Here is a 22383-nt window from a genome sequence, read left to right on the forward strand (position 1 = left end):
GTGTCCAGTCTCTCCCACTGATGGACATTGTTATAGCTATGTATTAGCTGTCATGGAAGGTGGTCAGTTACCATTCTTGTTGTGTTTAAGTTGTTGAAGCTGAAGCGGTTTCTTTCCCTTCCACCAGACCATTTGTTGTAGTTTGTCTCTGCCAGGACACAAGCCCAGCTCCTTCTGTGCCCAGGAGAGCAGGGAGCCTGAGTGTGTCTCTAACCAGACACACCCGCTACAGATCACCCTCGGGAGGAGAGCGGACCTCGCCGGACCCCTTGTAATCCTCCTAATGCTATTGACTTTCGGCCCTCGCATTATTAACAGAATAGTCCAATTTGTCAAGAAGCATATAGGGGTGGTTCAGTTGATAGTTCTACACGCCCAGTACAGGCCTCTAGCAACGGTGAAACAGAAATGCAGTCCGTCTCATGATTGAGCCGGAAGTCTCAAGACAAGGGGGGAATAAAAGGGTGAGGGCTACGCCCTCCATCTTGACCCAGGGCGAGGGCTACGCTCTCCATCTTACCCCGGATCCTCCATTTTGGGGCAGCAGCCTTAGCCATGTGCTCGGCAAGGAGCTTCTTCCTGGAAGCCCAAGCCTCTGCTAGCCACACCTAGGATTTCTTTAAATTAACCAATTATAAACATCAGGAAATAGATTAGAGATTGCAGTTCAAAGTGACATGCAATAGCTTTTTAGCCTAATCTCACAGAGAAGTTCAGCGGTACCTAACCAATTAGATGAAGAAGGGGGAACAAGAATGTGAAACTCAGATACTCACCTGCTTTTTCTTCAAGTCTCTGAGGGCAGCAAAATCATCGGGGGAGTCAGAAGGAACACTTGTGACCACACCAGTGCCTGATAAAACAAAGTGTGAAACTGATTAATACAGCCAGATGTGATTACCACAGTATTTCTATAAAGAAATAAACTCTTTACCTTTATCCTCCTTAATGGTGAGCATTGGGAGAACATAAATCACCTTGTAAGATGTTAAAGGTGCAGAAAGTGATGCTCCAAGAATTTCCTGTGTAAGAAAAAGATCAGCATAAAAGGTGAAGAAACTTAACCAATAAAATTAAAAACAATGCTATTTTAAGCCCAAGAAGCTAGTAATCAAAAATATACGAAATAAAACAAAACTCACTCTTCTTTTACCAACTAGACCAAAAATAACTATAAATACCAATTAAGGTTGTAAGGAAATTAGTACACTGACACAGTGCTTTTGACATTGCACTCCTTGAGGAAAGTGACATAGGAATCCATAGCAGGAGCCATAAAAATGTTCACACAAGACCCAGAGATCCAATCCTATGAATTTACTTCAAAGTTAAAAAAAAAATAAAATGTTTTTCTCTGAGAAGTCTGCCCAATGCTGTGTTAACCTGGGAACAAATAAAACTTTATATAATAGAAAAATTATTTAATAAAATATAAGACTTCACAAAGCTAGAATACTGTATATCCATTTTAAATGATAATGGGAAGACAAATTGAATTAAAAAGATATATCTAGTTTCTCTTTTTTAAAAAATCAGAAAATCCAACAAGATTGGACCCATATACAATAAACGGCTTGTAGCTGCTTGTTTAGCTAAGGAATGAACTTTTCAATTACATACAGTTCCCACCCAACCCACTTTATTCATAGAGATAAGCTGATTTTACAGAATTTTCAGTGATGAAGGTTGAAAGCTATTTTTTTTAATATATTTTATTGATTTTTTACAGAGAGGAAGGGAGAGAGATAGAGAGCCAGGAATATCGATGAGAGAGAAACATCGATCAGCTGCCTCCTGCACACTCCCCACTGGAGATGTGCCCGCAACCAAGGTACATGCCCTTGACCGGAATCAAACTCGGGACCTCTCAGTCCGCAGGCCGACGCTCTATCCACTGAGCCAAACCGGTTTCGGCGAAAGCTATTTTTTTTAATATATCTTATCGATTTTTTACAGAGAGGAAGGGAGAGAGATAGAGAGCCAGGAATATCGATGAGAGAGAAACATCGATCAGCTACCTCCTGCACACTCCCCACTGGAGATGTGCCCGCAACCAAGGTACATGCCCTTGACCGGAATCAAACTCGGGACCTCTCAGTCCGCAGGCCGACGCTCTATCCACTGAGCCAAACCAGTGACGGCTGAAAGCTATTTTTTAATTTATACCACCCATTTCCTCACTCCAGAATCTGCTCAAATTAACATGGAAAGAAGTTGTATTAGAGACAGTTAAAAGTTTGTGTTATTAATACTGTTCCCAAAAACTGCTCAGACAGAATTCCAGCATCAGGTACTAATGAGACATAAACACTGCTTGGAACAGAAAAATACAGGAAACAATCCAAATATCCATTACAGAGAATGGTTAACTATACTGTAGAACAGCCAAATAGGAATACCTTTGCAGGAAGGGAGTGAGTTCTGACTGTGAAATGGACATAAGAGAACCTTCTGGAAAACTAAAATGTTTTATATTTCAATTTGGGCAATCCTTACATGAGTGTATACACATATGAAAATGCACCAAAAGAAAAGACTCTATTTACATATTTGATGATATGTATGCCTCAATTAAAAAGTCTTGTTTAATATGTTTTTCTCATGCTTCACTGTTAAAATTTTACCTCTAAATTCATGCACTACCCAACTTACCTCTCCCATTAATTCCTTAACTACAGGCACCACGCCACTGTCTTTGGTAAAGCCCTGGAATGACATATTCCTGGCAGCTCTTTGGGTGCAAATGAATATATCACCATTCTTTGTCTCAAACCCAATGTACTTCATATCAGGGCGAACCCAACAGTTTGTCTGTCCAAACATGGTCTCAGGTCTGAGAGTAGCAGCTACCAAAAAGATATTTTTCCCTTTCAGGCCACTAAAAAAAAAAAAAAAAGATACATTAAAGAAAAAAAAAGTTATGGATTTTACCACAAGTATCTGATATTCAAAAAGCTGAAACAATAACTGGCAAATCTACCTTAATTTGGATGGGTACGGCTCAAGCACTTTCAACTTGATTAAAGTATATTCCTGAGGTCCAACACCCTAAACAAGTAAAACAAAAATGGAGGGGGGAAAAGACTTGGATTAACATCATAATTAAAGGCTGATTTTGAAAAGCAGTCTCTAGACCAGCGTTCGCTAACCAGTGGTCCGCGAGGTCCGAAAGGTTGGCGACCGCTGCACCAGACTACAAATGTGTTCAAAAGTGGTAATAAACAATGACACACGAATTGGAATTCCTAAGTTCAGATCCTGGCATTGTTGGTTTACTATGCCAAGGCTTTAGACAAACCACTTACCCTTGCTTCACTCAAATATTACAAAAAATAATGTCACTAATGTGTCCTACAGGCGTGTAGGGTGAACTGACGTCATGTAAGCAAGTAGGCACACAGCCAACGCAAGTGTAAATGGAACCTGTGTACATCAGTCAGCCACGTATCTCATTACCTTTCCCCATGCCCTTGTTTCAGAGCAGAGCATTCTCCAGGCAGTGCTTCTCAAACATTCGCATGCATATGACTCACACTGAGAGTCTGTTAAAAGACAGATTCCTGGGCCCATCCCCAGAGTTTGTAATTTAACAATTTTGGGGTGAGGCTCAAAATTCCTTTTCTATCACAAGCTGACGCAGCTGGTCCAGGACCACTCTTGGAGTAGCAAGGTCCTAGACAAGATCCAGGCACCTAGAATGACATTCTGTCTCCCTCTTCACAGCCCCCAGAGTATCACAACTATAGACCTCAGCACTGAAATAAAGTTACCTTTTAGGTTTCTGATCTATTTCTTAAACTCTATGACCATATGAAGAATTATCACAAATAAGTACCTCTCCAGTTTGTCTGTCATGATCCATACAAGGCTGTCCATCTTTTGGAGAATAAATGGTATACCTAAAAAATAAGCAAGTGACAAATACTGCTGTAATATACAACTTTTAGCCTAAATATTTAGTATTGCTCCAACAATATTTCTTCTAACTAAAACTTCTAACTGAGCAAATGTCTACATCTATTAATTATGCTTTTATGGTAGTTCTATTGTCAATCTAGTTATTTAATGAAAGATCTCTGCCTTCATCAAAAAATATTAAACATTTAAATTCACTTATGAAATGCAAATAGCTTTTAATTAACTCACATAATCAAGGAAGAATCCTAAACAATTTGTAGAACAAAAGAATAAACTAAAACACAAATGCAATTATTATTTTTCTGTTTGGCTGGTACTACTGAACAGAATCTTTTGTGAGATCATAAAAGCCAACACTCCCATTCTCCCTGGTTCTAGTTGTCATAAACAATAAGCAGCTCAGAGAAATTAAGACACTGGCAAGACAAAAACAAACCCAAGGACACAGGAGAACAAAAAGAAAGAAAACATAAAAAAAACAAAGGTAATAGAGAAACGTGGGCTATGGGGCACCGAATTATAATACAAGAATTATATGATTTTTGCTTTTTTATACCGAGGGACAACAAACTCACCGTTTTCCAAATTTAATTCTGCTTCTTTCTCTTAATGTTAAAAACTGCCACCTGACAAACGAATCATAGTAAGGATTAACATCAGTGGTGATGAAGGAACGACGCCAGTCTACCTATAGAAGGAGAAAGGAAAAGGTAATTTTTGAGAGTTCTGTCTCTATGAATGAGAATTCCTATGAATCAATTATTTACTCTTCTACTCTATCTTCCAACTAAGAATTATATCAAATTTTAAAAACAAAATTGTTAAGTTCTGCCTATTAAATATATATCACAATTATTACATTAATTTTTGTTTAATATGTGTACTTTTAAACACACACATTTATACATTAAACATACAAGAATTATAATAAGTTAAAAAGGAACACTTAGCCCTAGCCAGCTTGGCTCAGTGGATAGAGCATCAGCCTGCGGACTGAAGGGTTCCAGGTTCGATTCCAGCCAAGGGCACATGCCTGGGTTGCAGGCTTGGTTCCCAATGTGGGGTGTGCAGGAGGCATCCGATCAATGATTCTCTCCCATCATGGATATTTCTCTCTCCTTCTCATTCTCCCTCCATCTCTAATCACATAAATATAAACGTGTTCTTCATATTTTCTTCAGCTACGGAGGCGATAGGCATACCTTCAAACCCATTCTCTTCAGATCTTGAATAGCCAGTGGCGGGAAATAATCAAGCCAATGTTCTGCTGCAGAAAATTTGGCTATTTCTTCATCAGCCAGACCGAGAGATTTCATAATGCTCCACTGGTATTTAGAAGATCCAGCTTTAGCAGCAGCTTTACTCTGAAAATAACCAGCAAAAACATATTCCATCAAAGAACAACCAACAACTTGTTAATAAATTCTAGGATCAAATTACCATTTGGTAATTTTTTAAAGTGCAAAACAATGCTGTTGATATGTCGGAACCACAAAGAACTATCATCACAAACATAAGATGTCAACATCAAACCTTCTCTATTTCCCTCTCCCAATACCACTTACATCTTTTTTTAGCTATGACAGCTTAGATCATACAAGAGTTTACTATTTTCCAATCTTTACCAATATCAAAAAGGCAACCAAAAGCCAGGAGTTGGAAATAGGCAAAGAAGTTGAACTATAAAAAGGTAGGACCAGGAATTGGGAGGGGATGGAACTACTCCAAATGGTGTGACAGTGGCAGAAACAGAGCTCCATGCATCTATCAAACCAACACAACTACACAGCACAAAGGGTGTGTGTTTTTTTAAAAATGTCCATCTTTAAGATCATTTTATCATGCCCTCTAGTTAGTAAAAAGTTCATTTTAATTTCTGACTAATATTCGGTCTCCACATGGCTTTTCTTTTATATCCTTAGTTATAGGACTTGTGTTCAGCAAGTCTAAAGGATGCTCTCAAGGGTGGTGGATATATAATTTAGTTATAATTTTGATGTGGTCATGGGAGGATGCAAGCATAGCATTTACCTACTCCGCCATCTTGACCAGAAGTCCAGGAGTGAATTAAAAAAAAAAAATCAGAATGTTGGAGGAACCCAGGATGGAATGCAGAGTATAACAAATATATCTAATTATATTATAAACGCATGACATAACCACTCAAAAGGGAATGGGGAAAAAAGGAGCTATGGAAGTAACTTTGAAAAACAGTGCGTTGCGCTGAATAGTGTTGCTCAGTGGTTGGAGCATCAGCCCTAGTACCAAAGGATCTTGGGTTCGATTCCCAGTCCAGGGCATGTACCTGGGTTACAGGTTCAATCCCCAGCCCCATTCAGGGAGGGATGCGACTAATAATGTGCCTCTTTCATATCAATGTCTCTCTCTCAATCTCTATTACTATCACATTATAATTGAGATGATCATTTTAAATGTGAAGTTCTTGCTTAAAATGTGATTTTAGAGTGTAAGAATCAATCAATTAGTTAAAATTCCCCATCGTCTCTCTCTTTTACACTCTCTAAAAATCAATGGAAAAAATATCCTCAAATGAGGATTAACCAAAAAAAAATTTTTTTCAATTTAAAAAAAAAAGAAAACCAGTGTGTCATCTAAAAGACAAAAAGAATTATATACAAACACTGCCCTTAAGTTAGTAAAATTATTTCTCCCAGGATTATAGGTTAACAATTCTGAAACTAGTGGTACACTAGGACTGAACAGAAAATAAATATTCTGCAAATAATGAGTCAGGTTTCTCATTATTGAAGAAAAAAGTTACAAAAAAGAAAAGGGAGAACAGAATGAGTCCCATGATGCTATAATGGAGCCAGGGTATCATGAACTTTCTAAAAATATATATACTGCGCTAGTACTTGGAATGAATATACAAATCACACAAACATCAATATAAAACTTCAACCAAAATAAGTATCATCAACCACCAAACCTTTTTTCCTTTAGCTTTATCCTTAATTATTGCATCTTCTGTTTTAGCACTGACTTCTTCCTCTTCTTCTTCTTCTTCTGGAAAATCAGGGGGGCAACCATAGAGCTCTATTTCTCTTTTCAACTTATCAGCACAGGCCTAAGCAAACACAACATTAGAGACAGTGAAGTTCAGAATTCAAGGTAGAAATAATCTGGGGGGTTTTCTTCTATGGCCCACTAAAATTGACTCTAAAATTTTCTGCAATATATCTATATATATAAGTGGATCATAACAGAAAACCCAAATGATACAAAATTCCCCAATTTATAAATTAGTATTACTTCCTTTACTCAGCAAGCATTTATTTAACACCTCAAGTACTTAATGTAGTATATTACATGTTAGGCATTCGAAGTACAGGGATTTGTAAGATATGATGTGTAATTATTTTGAATAACAACATCATTAATAGCATTTCTCAATTTAATGATTGTCATATATACTCATTAGTTATCATCCCAGCAGGTACGAAGTCAGAAAAGAGAGAGAGAGATTAAGTGATTTATCCAAACTTATAAAGCTACTAAGCTGCAAAGCTGACACATGAATCTGGGCTTTCCACCCCAGTTCTCCTCAATTATACCATAAGGAGTTCAGTGTCAAAAACAAAGATGACTCCAAGTAGATAGTGTTAAAGTTATGAAAAAATACAAATATAGAATTGTGAATTTTAAAAAGGGAATTCACTCTTTTATACGGAAGAATTTCAGTTAATAAATGAGGAAAGAATGGGTTATTGAGAACCGGATATTTAAAGGCTCTCAAAGCATTATTTGCCCCCTCACCCACAGATTACTTTTAATTAAAAAGGGGAAAAGTCATCTTTAGGATGAAGAAATCTGACAGGTATTAACTTAATGTCACTAAAATGGGACAAACTGCCTTTTGATGTGATACAATGGAAAGTTTATACCTCACCAGTGTAGTATTCGGGTCAAAATATTTAACCCAAATCTAATCATGAAAAACAATAAAAATAAAAATAAATTTCACCCTGGCCAGTTTGGCTCAATGGATAGAGCATCGGCCTGAGGACTGAAGGGTCCCTGGTTCAATTCCGGTCAAGGGCACATGCCCGGGTTACGGGCTCAATCCCCAGTAGGGGATGTGAGGGAGGCAGCCGATCAATGATTCTCATCATTGATGTTTCTGTCTCTCTCTCTCCCTCTCCATTCCTCTCTGAAATCAATAAAAATATATTAAAAAACAAAAACAAAAAACTCAGATTATGGGATATTCTGTAAAATAACTGGCCTAGATTCTTCAAAGACATCAATGCTGTAACAAACTAAAGAGAATTGATCATGAAATGCACTGTGTGATCCATAAAATAAAAAGTAAAAATAGCCAGAAAGAACATTTTGAGACAATTAGAGACATACAACTATAGATTAGATCACGATGATAATATGACATCAATGTTAAATTTCTCCGAGAGGATGTTACTGTGATAAAGTAGAGGAATGCTCTTATTTTAAAGGATTATGCTGAAGTATTGAGGGGTGACATGTCATAATGCCTGCAACTTATTTACTTTCAAAGAATTCATAGAAAAGGCAAAAAAAAAAGCATACGTGTACTGTGTGTGTTGAGAGACAGAACTAAATTATGGAAAGTACTAAGACTTGCCCTAGCTGGTTTGGCTCAGTGGATAGAGCATCGGCCTGCAGTTGGAAGGGTCCCAGGTTCGAGGGCATATGCCCGGGTTGTGGGCTCTATCCCCAGTAGGGGGCGTGCAGGAGGCAACCGATCAATGTTTCTACCTCATCATTGATGTTTCTATCTCTCTGTCCCGCTCCCTTCCTCTCTGAAATCAATAAAAAAAAAAATTTTTTAAAAAAAAGAAAACAACTATAGCCGTAGCCAGTTTGGTTCAGTGGATTGAGCGTTGGCCTGCGGACTGAAAGGTCCTGGGTTCGATTCTGGTCAAGAGCACAGGCCCAGGTTGCGGGCTTGATCCCCAGTAGGGGGTGTGCAGGAAGCAGCCAGTCAATGATTCTCTCTCATCATTGATGTTTCTCTCTCTCTCCCTCTCCCTTCCTCTCTGAAATCAATAAAAATATTTACAGAAAAAAAATAAGACTTGGCAACTATAAGTGAAGGCTGTATGGGTGTTCACTGTACTATGCTTTTACTTTTTCTGTAGGTTTGATGTTTTTCAAAATAAAAGGGTGAAGAATAAAAAAAAATCTGAGTTAAATTTTCCAACCCTACATTTGGGAATCTTTCAACTCTAGTTTTCTGGCCCATTCTTTATTGAGAATTATTTCTAGTATAAACTTATGACAAATGAAGTCATTTGAAAAAATGATCAAAATAGGGTAGAAGTGTTTATTACTTTGTGCCAACATCCTATATGTGTCATGAATGCTCAAAACACTGCGCATTTTACTTGGCAGTAGTTATAATATACTTCTAAAACAGAAATATGAGTATATAGGATGATCAAACACTATCAAAAATTACTTAGAAATCACAAATCTTAATGTGTGCCCTTTATTTAAGGACTTCTTGAACTGTTTTTTTAATGTAATTTTCACTATAATAAATTCATTTCAAAAAAACACTGTAATAGAGCAGTATTTTTTAATCCCTTTTCAAGCTATTGAACTAGATATTTCTATTTGCTCTAAGCCAAAAAGGGTAGAAACCAATCCCAAAAGCAATCTTACCTTAATAGGCATTCCAGTACAGTGTAAACCAAAGGGGAACAGACAAATGTTTCCTTTCAATCTCTGGTACCCTACTGCAAACTATAGGAAGAAAATTACATTTAAATTACAAATTTAAATGCCAGGTGAACAGAAAATGCTGACTTTTCACAAAGAGCATCAGTTCAGTTTTCCTCTTCACATCCTCCTTTAACACACCAGCTAAATTGTATAATCATCCCAAAGTTTTAACCCACCTTTTTGTGTCTTTTCACCAACCTAGAAATTACTTGTGAACATACATACCTAAACCTCTGCACACATAATATATGAAAATTAAATATAAAAATTAAATGACTTAAATATAAAAAATATGCTTAAAATTAAGGAAGTCTAAGTTCCCTTACCAGGAAATAAATTCTATAAATATCATTCTCTTCAAATTAGTACTTATTAAAGACCCACCAGCCCATTATATTAAACAGAGGAAGCTTTACCTCACATTTGGATAAAGAAAATGTGTGTCCCAAATGAAGGCGCCCGTTCATGTATGGATATGGGAAGGTGACAAAGTACTTGCCCTTGCTGCAAAACAATCATATGAAAAAGGAAATACAGACAGGAAAATGTTAGATTCCTTTTACAATGAAGGAGTATGGTGAAGGGAATGCTTGCTATAACTAATTTGTTCAAACTTTAGTTATTTAAAATTAAATTTATAAACCCCCAAGTTAAAAGATCTCTAAAATTAAAACTTACTTTTGAAAGAATAAAACATTTGTAGGTGGCTATTAAGAAATAAATATACTGCCCTGGCCAGGTAGCTCAGTTGGTTAGAGCGGCATCCGATACACCAAGGTTCAGGTGGGCTCCCCGGTCAGGGCACATATAAGAACCAACCCATGAATGCATAAATAAGTGGAACAACAAATCGATGTTTCTCTTTCTCTCTTCCTCTCTCTCTCTTAAGTAATTTTTCAAAGAAATAAATATACTTGTAGGTTTAACTTAAACTAAAATGCTTTATAAAGATAAAATGCTAAATATTAAATTTTTTAAGACTTAGGGATCTGAATAAATTTAATGTTTTACTGATTAAGTTAAATTTGTTTTTACAAGATATATATAAAGCAATTCAAAGTCCTCACGTAAAATAAAACATCCTCAGTATTGCATGATATGTTGTAAATTCATTTAAAAAGCACCTTTTAAAGCTAACATTTACTATGCTATATTCTTTTTTCAAGTGTTATCTAACATACATAAGTTATGAAGCACAATAAAATGAACACCTATAAACCACCGTCCAACTTTTGAACCCACTTAAGCTACCTTTGTGTTCCTCCCCACTTCTCACCAGAAATAACCATTACCATGAAATTCACTTTTTCATTTCCTTGTTTTAAAATAGTTTGTACCTAAGTCTGTGCCTTTAAACAATGTGTCATTTAGTTTCACTCATATTTTTGAATAGTTCATACCTAAGTCTGTATCTAAGTCTGTGCCCTTAAACTTTGTATTATTTACAAAACATGAGTTTTGAAGTTTGTACCTAAGTCTGTGCCCTTAAACAACGTATCATCTCGTTTCCCTTACTAGTGAGCTTTATAAAAAATGGCGTATTTTATAGACTTCTGCAATTTGCTTTTTTCCACTCAGTGTGCTATGTCTAAGTTCCTTCAACATTCCTGTACATAGCTGTAGTTCATTTTCTTTCACTGAACATAGCAGCTTTGTCAGTTCGCTTTGGATTACTTAAATTACCTTAAATTTGACCAAAATCCTAGAACCAAATAGAAACTTCAAATTATAAAGTATAACACCAGAGACTTCATATTACAGCAAACTCTTTTTCTCTTAAAAAAAAAAAAAAAAAAAAAAAAAGACTTGCCCGGCTGGCGTAGCTCAGTGGTTAAGCACCGACCTATGAACCAGGAGGTGACAGTTTGATTCCTGGTCAGGGCACATGCCTGGGTTGCAGTCTCAGTCCCCAGTGCGGGACATGCAGAAGGCAGCCAATCGATGATTTTCATCATTAATGTTTCTCTCTCTCTTTCCTTTTCCCTTCCTCTCTGAAATCAATAAAAATATATTTTTTAAAAAAACACAAAAACTTCTGATAGAGTGTAGCTTAATAGAAAGGAGGACCGACTTTGGAATCAGAAAGTCCTGAACAGAAGTCCAGGCCTGAAATTGAGATGCGTCTTATAATTGACACATATATTTACTGTAATACTATTTGGGGACAGTTATTTTGTTTTTATTTTTCCTCAATATCACATCATTATCTATGGTTTGTCTTATTATCAGTGATTATTAACATCAAGGCAGTCCAGTATTTATGAAATAAGATCTTCTAATACAGAAACCTTTCAAATTTTATATTTTGCATCTGTGAAGATAATTATCACTACAATATGAACCTCTCTAATAGAAGGATTTCCTTTTACCAGTCAGCAAAGATAAAACTTCAAAACATCCCTTTGGTTTGAACATGAAAAGCTAGTTTTTGAAAAACTCTTCATGTAGAAAAAAATCCTTTAAGAAAGAAGATCCTACTTTTAAATGCAGGAAATGGAAGTCACCTTCTTCAGTCCACCTCAGACATTCTAAACACACTCTGCCCATTGTTTTCCACAGAGCAGTTCCTGTGCTACGAAACACAATGTGCGGAACTTCACCAACTATCACTCACCTAGTCTGCTTCTCTGAATTAGATGCATTGACCTCAAATACTTTCTCGGTGTCCCATTTCTGTTGGATTTCTTTCTCAATCTTCTTCAAGAAGTCCACTTTGGCTGTGCCCTTTCTTTCCTATTAGACACAAAAGAGATAGGATAACCCACTCTGTACTTCAACAGACTTGCTTTAAAAAAAAAAGGGGTTCACACAGAACTGAGCTGTTTACTGACAGATCAATTTTTATTTTTCCATGGTTATCTCCTAACTTAAATAAACCAGATAGAAAATTAGGGTTAACACGACCTGTATACCTCAAACCTCAAACGAGTGGTTTAAGAATTACTCAAAAGGCTTTGAAATACTTTTCAAAAATTAGGTACTGTAACAAAACACTGTTGTCAAATGTTCCTATTCACAAAATATATAAATTCAGGGGTGGACAAAAGTAGGTTTACAGTCATTCATATGGAAAATGATACACTAATTAATAAGTAATAATACAAAAATAAACTCTGGCTAAGTAGCTCAGTTGGTTAGAGTGTCCCCGATATGCCAGGGTTGTACTAGTAAGTTTGCTCTCTGGTCAGAACACATACAAGAATCAACCAAGGAATACATAAATAAATGGAACAACAAATCAATGTTCCTCTCTCTCCTCTCTCTTTCTCTCTCCCTTCCTCTCTCCCTCCCTCCCCCATCCTGTCTCTTTCAAATCAATCAATAAAATAATAATAATAATAATAATAATAATAAATAAACTCTGTGGTTTCACATACTGACAACTGTAAACCTGCTTTTTCCCCACCCTGCACTTATAAAGTGCCTGCTTGCCAAGGTGCAATCATACCCAGCAAAGGAGGATGTTCAGACCCAAGGGATAGAGGTGGCATGGTCTTTGGGCGAAGCGGGGGCGGGGGGGGCAGGGGGGCAGGCATGGTCTTTTTTTTCTTTTTGACATGGTCTCTCTCTGTTTTTCAAGGAATCTGATGAAGAACTTCTCTCCAAAATGGTTATCAGACTATTAATATGAAATTAAAATGAAACAGAGAATGGCACGCATGTCTCGTATGTTGGGTCTACCTGTCAACATTCCTATCATTCTGTAAGCCACCCTTGGATGAAAGTGACAAAACATGCATGATCACTCTACCTGTAAAGAAAGAAGGGTAAGCGATTCATTCTCAGTGTGTGACTCTGTTGCAAAGAATGAGCTGCTAATAGTAAGTGTGGAGTAGGACACACTTCGGAAATAGGCGGGGTGAAATCTGGACACCAATGGACCATACACAAATCTAAGTCTGTTTTGAAACTTAATATATTTTCTGGTATAAAATTATCTGAACTGAAATTAGATTTTCTTCCCCCTCCTACCTGCTAACAATTCCAGATTCTGTAGCATTTTCAAATGAGGAAATACCTGGGTTCTACTCATACTTCTATAGCCCACTAGACAGGTGACCTTGCCAAGCCACCTGGTCTCCTTTGATTGTGCCCTCCGCCTGTCCCTTCTACCCAACAATTTAAAAAGCACTTCCTATTCACATCACAGATGCACCGGATTCTTACAACTGTTTTTCTAAAAAATTTGAAGTATTATACAAAGGAATTCCAGGCAATAAAAAAAGTACCATTATCTTCCCAATAACTATGTTAAATAGACCTTGTATATTATGTAATAATGAAAACTAGTAGTATTAAAATTAGGTAAGATTCAGTACAAATATACCATAAAAAATGTGTCACCTCTATTTTACTATTTTCAATTTTCTCTAGTTTAAATTATTTTTAAGCAAGTGCAAAAGAAGTACAAGCAACCGAAAGATGAAATGTCAGCTTATAAAGAAGAGATAAAATGTGGATTAAAAGAACCCTGTCACGTCCTAGCTGGTTTGACTCAGTGGATACAGCATCGGCCTGTGGACTGAAGGGTCCCGGGTTCAATTCCGGTCAAGGGCACATGCCCAGGTTGCAGACTCGATCCCCAATAGGGGGCGTGCAGAAGGCAGCCAGTCAATAATTCTCTCTCATCATTGATTTATCTCTCTCTCTCCCTCTCCCTTCCTCTCTGAAATCAATAAAAACGTATTTTTTTTAAAAGAACCCTGTCACAAAGGCAAAGAGGAGATGAGAAAGACTCCATAATTTGAAAAATCATGGACATATAACAAGTTTATCTAGGAACCAAAGGAAAATGACATTTTTTGTTTCTATAAATCCTGACCAGATCATAATTGCTGCGACTGGAACCACATCATATCAACACACAAATCTGACCAAGTCAATCCCCCTTTAGAGGTTCTCTATGCTTCAGGATAAAGTCCATCCCTACTCTTAAATCTGGCATTCAAGGCCCTGCTTGCTCATATCTGCCAGGCCTCTCCCATTTCCCCTCTCTCCATGCTTCCATCTTCACAGGCCTATTAAGCCATCTGCATTTTCCCAAATACGCCAAGGTCCCTCTCTCATCTCTAGGCCTGTGTTCAAACTATTCCTCTGCCCTCATACCCCACCAATCAACCTCTTTGCCTGGCCATGTCACCCTCCAGGTCTCAGCTAATCACCGGCCTGGATTCTCCACTGAGAAGCCATTCTGAATATGGTCCTACCCACCCATATTTCCCCTGTGACAGCCCTAATCGCATAGCGATGTCAGGATCTGGCCATCTTTCCCACGGGACTGTAAGCTTGTTCTTGGTGGGGACCATATGTCTTGTTTCTCATTTTATCTTCAATGTCTAGCTTATAGCAAGGCTCTCAAATATTTGTTGAATATATAAAGATTTTTAAAGAGAAGCGAATAACACATTGCCTGTTTTTACATAATGTGGCCATTAAAAAAAAAAAAAGATGGACGAGGAACTGGGTTGCATATTTGAATCAAGGTGCTAAGCAATTTGGACTCTTTGCCAAGAATTTCCATAAAACATTGTGGTTACAGAAAGTATTTCCTTTTCCAAGAAAAAATAAGGCACTTTCCGTTCCTGCTACGAACCACCTTCATTTAGACCTTAGATCCTTTGGGCCCCTTCTTACTGCAAAACCCTCTTTTAACAAGTAACCTGCTTCCAATCTCTCTATTCCAATATATGCTAACCCCTGTCGTCAATTCTAATATACAAAAACTACCATTTTAAAATGAGCTATGGCAGACCCTGGCCAGGGCGCTCAGTTGGTTAGAGCATCATCCAGATATGCCAAGACTGTGGGTTTGATAACCAGCCAGGGCACATACAAAATAAGTGAAACAACAAATTGATCTCTCTCCCTCTCCCTCTCAAATCAATTTTTTTTTAATTTTTAAATGAGCTATGGCAGAGACAGCCGGTAGCCTATGCAATCTATGTTCCTTCCCTTTCTCATTCAGCAACAAAAACCCAGTCTTACGCAGGGTGGTGCAGCAGAAGTGGTTAAGTGTCCTCTGCTGGTTAAATGGTTAAGTATCCTTTCCAGATGAATTCGAAGTTAGATGGAGCTATGTGACTAGGTTCTGGCAAAAGTGTTTTGGGGAGAAAAAAGTAAGTCACTTCCACCCGGGCCTTAAAACAGCCTGTATAACTAACTCTTAGTAGCCGACTTACCCTGCAGGTAGAGTAGGCACAGTGCTGAGGGCCCACTTACTAAAATATTTAGGGACTCAGAAAAATATTTTATTTTAAAATCAAGAAAAAAAATAGCCCTAGCTGGCTTGGCTCTGTAGACAAAGCGTGAGCCTGCGGACTGAAGGGTCTCAGGTTCGATTCAGGTTAAGGGCACGTGCCCTGGTTGTGGGCTTGATCCCCAATAGGGAGTGTGCAGGAGGCAGCCAATCAATGATTCTCTCTCATCATTGATGTTTCTATCTCTCCCTCTCCCTTCCTCTCTGAAATCAATAAAAATATATTTAAAAAATAATAAAAAAATAAACTTTTAGGTTTAAGGAAAAACTTTAATATATAACATTAATATATTTGTCTTTATGCCAAAATAGTTGTAAAACGTAATTTTAATCTTTTTTACAGAGAAAGGAGCCCACAAAGCTGAAAGTATCTAGGGCCTCAAAAAGCCTAGCTGTACCTTCTACTCTAGGGGTATGGGTTATAGGAAATCCCACTGTGTTCTTACTAAATTCCTCTTTACCTTAACCAACTTGAGTTCACTTCCATTGCATGCCACCAAATGATCCTTAAGACATTCACCCAGGGAGGCTATGAACTCCTGGCAGGCAGCAACTTTTAGATCTACTTACTCAGCACCGAATACAATGCCACAGACACAGAAGTTACATGACAAATATTTTTTGCTTAAAAATAACCATGAAAGCACTAGTTAGAACTATGTTTCTAAAGAACATGAAAGCAATAGTCCTCACAAAATACTTAGAACTATATTTCTTTCATGTAGAAAGAATGCTAGGTGCACAAAAGCTCTTCTTTGAGGTTTCTGCTTCTCAGAAAAACTTGTTCCTCAAATCTCAAAGGCTGATTGTCATGAAATCTGATATTGGCTCTAGCACCAACTTGCATAAACTTGAGGAAGTCACTTGATCAATCCAAACCTCAATTTCTTCACTGGTTATTCAACTAGGCAATTGGTTGTTTTAATTAGTTAAAAGGTTATTTAACTAGATGGATGCTCCAACACTTTGGCACTATTGATATTTTGGGCAAAATTCTTTGTTCACAGGGGCTGCCCTGTGCACTGTAGGATGTTCATGAGCACCTCTGGCTTCTGCCCACTAGACACCAGTAGCACAACCCCCTCAACTGTGACAACCAAGAGTCTCCAGACCAAATGTTTTCTGGGAGACAAAATCACCCCCAGTAAAGAAACACTAAATTAGATAATAAACTTTTTCCTATATTCATAGTATTCTGCAGTTCTTAAAACACTTTTATGAACACTGGTTTATTTGATGTTAACAACCTAACAAGTGGGCAGCCCACGATTACCATTTCAAAGATAATGAATCGCAAGCCGATCATCATGCTGGTAGAACCCTGGCTGTAGAACTTACTAGCTGTAGAACCCTGGACAAGTTCCTTAATCTTTTTTTTTATTATTATTATCTTTAAATATATTTTATTGATTTTCCACAGAGAGGAAGGGAGAGAGACAGAGAGTCAGAAACATCGATGAGAGAGAAACATTGATCAGCCGCCTCCTGCACATCCCCCACTGGGGACGTGCCCGCAACCCAGGCACATGCCCCTGAACGGAATCGAACCCGGGACCCTTCAGTCCGCAGGCCGACGCTCCATCCACTGAGCCAAACCGGTTTCCGCAAGTTCCTTAATCTTTTTAAGCCTGCATTTCTCCATCTATAAAATAAAGATAATAATTATACCTACCTTGTTTATTATTATGAGAATTAAAAGAGAAAATTATTATTATGAGAATTAAAAGAGAAAATACACACGAAGGACTTACCATAGTGCTGGACCCATGGCAAATGCTCAAAAATGTTTATTATCACAGACAACTAGACATCTTGTACTTTTTATTAGGTTTGAAAAAGGTATGTACAAACTTAAATGTACATACCGTCCAGTACACTAGCCACTTGCCACACATGACTGTAATTTTTAAATTCCATTAAAATTCAGTCCTTCCATTGCACTAGCCACATTTCAAATGATCAATAGCCACATGTGGCCAGTGGCTACCAAATATGACAGTGCAAAAGTTCTATGGACAGCTGTCCTAGACAATTGTTTCGTACCTTCTCCTCCCTCCTCAAACCCCCAACACGTCCTCTCCCATCCTTATTTTTAGGTGATAATCTTGGCTCCTAATTCAATGAGAAAAGAGAAGTGAAGAGGAAATCTCCACAGCCTCCCTCATCACATCTACCAACCCACATGCATCTGTACCCATATATTCTGCCGTCTTTCCTGGTACTACAGATGAATGCAGTCCTATTTAACCTACCCACTGAGGCACTTTATCTCATGCCCCCTGTTCTATTCAGGAGCACCACTCCAGCAATCATCTCTCTTATGCACCCATTTTTCCTTTCTACAGGATAATTCTCATGAGCATAGAAGCACTGTATAATTTCTCCTATCTTAAAAAAAAAAGCCCTCTTTTAACCTTCATCTATTTCCACTTCCCTTTATAGACTTCCTCAAGTGTTATCCACACTCATTATCTCCAGTCCCTCTCTGGACATTCTTTCTGGAACCCACTCTGCAAGCAGCAACCTACCAGGCCTTATTATGACCTACATCAACCCACTGATAAGCCTAGCCCTCTACACAAACACACATCCATCATCATCATCATCTCCCCCTGGACCCCTGTCCTTTAGACATACAATCCTCCTTACTTTTCACGCTCATGGTTGCCTCTGCCTGGAAATCTTTTCCCCCACACATGTAGTTGCATGGCTTGCTCCCTACCTCCTTTTTGCCACAATGCCACCTTCTCAACAAAGCCTTTCTTGGTCAACTTTCTAACATTGCAACCCTCCCCCACCCATACTCCCTAGTCCCGCTTCCAGCTCTAGTTTTTTCTTTAGCACTTATCAACACCTGACATGTCACACCATGTGTTTTAGCAGGTAGCCCACACACATATAAGCAACACCAATGCAGTCATTTCTGTCTGTTAACCGGGATGCGCTCAATTTTTTGTTGAAAGGAGGAATCAATGTTACAACCTCCTCTCTCCAAATCGGTTTTAGAAACTCAGGTGCAGTAACACACATGACATTAAATAGTCTGTAAAGGGAAAGACATCAGTTCCTGCCTCATCCGCTAACAAGAAAGGGCACATCCTCACAGCAGCCACGCCTCAAGCTTTGAGGGCAAGTCTTCCCCTTTCTTTAGAATAAAGGATTTTCCCTGCAGGACAGTGGCTACCACATGGAGCCTCTAGTTTTTGCAAAACACACAGATGAGCCGGTTCTAGGCCCCAGCCTAGCTCTCTTCCCACAAAAACTCACCGCCATGGCGCTGCCCAGCCGACAGTGCAAACCAACGACCTCGGTGATCACCCTCAAAGGAGTAGTTACAACCTTTCACCCTTCCTACCGGGACACCCAAGCCTCTCAAGACACTGAAGCACACCACGCCTGCTGAGGCAATCACCAGCTCACTATTAACTACAACCGGGTGCATCTCGTAGCCTGCCGGGAATTGTAGTTCCAAAGCACCTAGAGCCCAAATCCAGCAGGCACTTGTTGACTACAATTCCCAGGTAGCAACGGGATACCGGAAGTTGACTCGACAGGCCACTCAGAGGTGACACTGGTAGTGATGTCACGTGCACGTTGAACTACAACGTCCACAATGCAGTTCGGAACCGCAGATGGCCGCCAGCGCGCGCTGAGGTAAAGTCCCCAGCCTTCAACCTTTTCACCCCGCAGAGCTGTCTGGGTGTCTGTCAAAATGCCAGGATGCAAAGTTAATTCAACTTTCAGTGACAGGTGCTAATGAAGGCTTGCCACTGTGCATGGATATTTATTACTGTCGGTGGTATTCAACAGCCCAGAATTTAGACATTTTATAACCATTTATTAACAATCTCCACTTTTAAGAGAGAGGCTGGTAACATACCTGGTCTCAGTGCCAATCTCAGACTATTTCAACTGGGCTACCATTCAAGGTTGAGCTGTCTGATGCAGTAGTCACTAGCTACATGTGGCTATTTAAATTTAACAATTTAAATTAAATTAAAATTAGGTTCTTCGGTCGCACTAGCCACTTTTCAAGCTCTCCGTAGTTTATGTGGCTAGTGTTTACCATGTCATCAGTCACTGAGGAAATAGAACATTTCCATCATCGAAGAAAGATCTGTTTTAAAAAGTGACTCCATTCCCTCTGGTCGGGTAGCTCAGTTGGTTGGAGCTTCGCCCTGATGCACCAAGTTTGCAGGTGCAATCTCGGTCAGGGCTCACACAAGAAGGAACCAATGAATCCATAAATAAGTGAAACAAGAATCAACGTCTTTGCCCTGGCCGGTTTGGCTCGGTGGATGGAGCATCGGCCTGCACCAAAGGGTCCCAGGTTCGATTCCAGCCAAGGGCAGGTGCCTGGGTTGCGGGCTCAATCCCCAGTGGGGGGCATGCAGGAAGCAGCCAATCAATGATTCTCTCTTATCATTGATGTTTCTATCTATCTCTCCCTCTTCCTTCCTCTCTGAAATCAATAAAGAAATATATTTTTAAAAAGAATCAATGTTTCTCTCGCTCGCTTGCTTGCTCTCCTTACCTCTCTCAAATCAATTTTTTTTATAAAAGATGTTTCCACCAGGCCTGTGTGGCTCAATGGTTGAGTGTCGACCTATGAACTAGCCAGAGCACATGCCCAGGTTGCGGACTCAATCCCCAGCGTGGGGAATTCGGGAAACAGCCGACCAATGATCGTCGCTCATCATAGATATCTCTCTCTCTCTCTCTCTCTCTCTCTCTCTCTTTCTCTCTCTCTCTCCCTCTCCCTTCCTCTCTTAAGTCAATAAAAAAATATATTTTTTTAAATAAAAAAGGACGTTCCTATTTTTTTTAAGTGGTGATTCAAGGCTTTTACTTTCTGATGGTCAGATTAGTTACTCTCATATACATTCATTTATTAATTGAGTAAACATTCATTAAGCATCTACAAAGCACTTCAGGGGAGGGGGCAGCCCAGAAGTGTGTTTTTCCAAAGGACTAGGGAGGGAATTATTTTTAATGAAAAGAGGTCATAGGAGGGATAAATGGTGATGGACAGAGACTTGACTTGGGATGGTGAACGTACAATACAGTGTACAGATGACGTGTTGTAGAATTGTGCACCTGAAACCTGTATAATTTTGTCACCCAAGGTCACCCCAATAAATTCAATACAAATAAAAATATTTCATCCTAGAAAAAAGAAAAATTTTATAAAAATAAATTTAAAATGATATATGCTATGTACGTATTGTCAAACGAACTCAAAGAGTCAGGACTCTTTCCGCCGTCTTGCAGCCTATGGAAGCCTGCTGGGAACAGGACTTCTATAAAGGCAAATATGTCTGGAAGGCCATTTTCTTCTGGCTATAAGCAGGGTCTCTGGGAGCACACAACTCTTCTTAAAATTGAAGGTGTTTAACCTAGAGATGAAACTGAATTCTACCTAGGCAAGAGATGTGCTTATGGGTGTACAAGGCATAGAACTACACAGTGACACCTGGTGGCAAAGGGAACAACGCCAGAGGAAGCTGGAGAAACAGCTTGTGCTCATGGGAACAGTGGTTCCTGGCAAATTCCTAGTCAATCTTCCTGCTAAGGCCATTGGGTACAGAATCCATGTAATGCTGTGCCCCGTAAGGATTTAGACTTATTGAAAAGTAAATAGGTAAAAGTGGATTTTATCCTTTTGTAAAAAAAAAAAAAGAAAGGAGAGTCTTTGGCTAGAAATGATGATTTATTAAGGGTCTTAGGGTTTGCCAATCATAAATACAACTAGGCAATACCCAGAGTTGTCTGAAGAAGAAAGAAAAGCCTAGTGTTCCTAAAGTAAAAAATATATTCTTGAGAAGAAGCAATCCTGCATTCTTAGCCTCTGAGTTGGTAATCCTCTAGGTGACTGGTAGTCTGGATAATAAATGTCAGGTGGTCTGGTTATGTGAACATTCTTTCCTTAGTTTTTCAGGGGTAATCAGGGATTTATCTGGAGGTCTTATGTGTATCCAGGCTTTGATGCAAGACCAGAAAGTTCAAAAATTAAGTTCCCAGGCTAGTTAAAGCAAGAATAGAATCATTTCCTCATGCCTCAACCTACTTTATTTTAGTAATTTAGCAGCTTGACTATAGTGACTTCATTGTATTTCTTCACATCTACATTTTTCAACAACTAGCTTTTTTAAATATATTTTTATTGATTTCAGAGAGAGAGAGGGAGAGGGAGGGAGGGAGAGAGAGAGAAACATCAGTGATGAGAGAGAATCACTGATCAGCTGCCTCCTGCATGCCCCCCACTGGGGATCCAGCCTGGGCATATGCCCTGACCGGGAATCAAACCTTGACCTCCTGGTTCATAGGTTGATACTCAACCACTGAGCCAGCTGGCCAGGCTCAGCAACTAGTTTTGAAATAAAAATCTGATAATGGCCTAAAACAATGCCTAGCACATGGTATGGGCTTGATAAAAATTTGTTGAATGAAAGGAAAGGAACCCTAGGCTATAGAGAACCTACCAG

At 38.7% G+C, this 22383-nt stretch overlaps 1 protein-coding gene across 1 annotated transcript in view; it reads right to left on the bottom strand.

Moving 5' to 3' along the window:
- LARS (leucyl-tRNA synthetase) overlaps positions 1–19324 on the bottom strand; it is a 57538-nt gene extending 38214 nt beyond the window's left edge. The window contains exons 1-12 of the mRNA XM_006777039.2: positions 19166–19324; positions 12257–12375; positions 10059–10146; positions 9583–9663; positions 6869–7006; positions 5121–5282; positions 4494–4606; positions 3836–3899; positions 2981–3048; positions 2653–2878; positions 935–1022; positions 777–853 (exon numbers count right to left, since the gene is read on the bottom strand). Coding sequence (XP_006777102.1) covers positions 777–853; positions 935–1022; positions 2653–2878; positions 2981–3048; positions 3836–3899; positions 4494–4606; positions 5121–5282; positions 6869–7006; positions 9583–9663; positions 10059–10146; positions 12257–12375; positions 19166–19171 — 1230 coding nt within the window. The 5' untranslated portion in view covers positions 19172–19324. The remainder of the gene's footprint in view (positions 1–776; positions 854–934; positions 1023–2652; positions 2879–2980; positions 3049–3835; positions 3900–4493; positions 4607–5120; positions 5283–6868; positions 7007–9582; positions 9664–10058; positions 10147–12256; positions 12376–19165) is intronic.
- Positions 19325–22383: the final 3059 nt, after the last annotated feature.

The sequence above is a fragment of the Myotis davidii genome, unplaced genomic scaffold (assembly GCF_000327345.1).
Source record: "Myotis davidii unplaced genomic scaffold, ASM32734v1 scaffold89, whole genome shotgun sequence".
NCBI classification, from domain to species: domain Eukaryota; kingdom Metazoa; phylum Chordata; class Mammalia; order Chiroptera; family Vespertilionidae; genus Myotis; species Myotis davidii.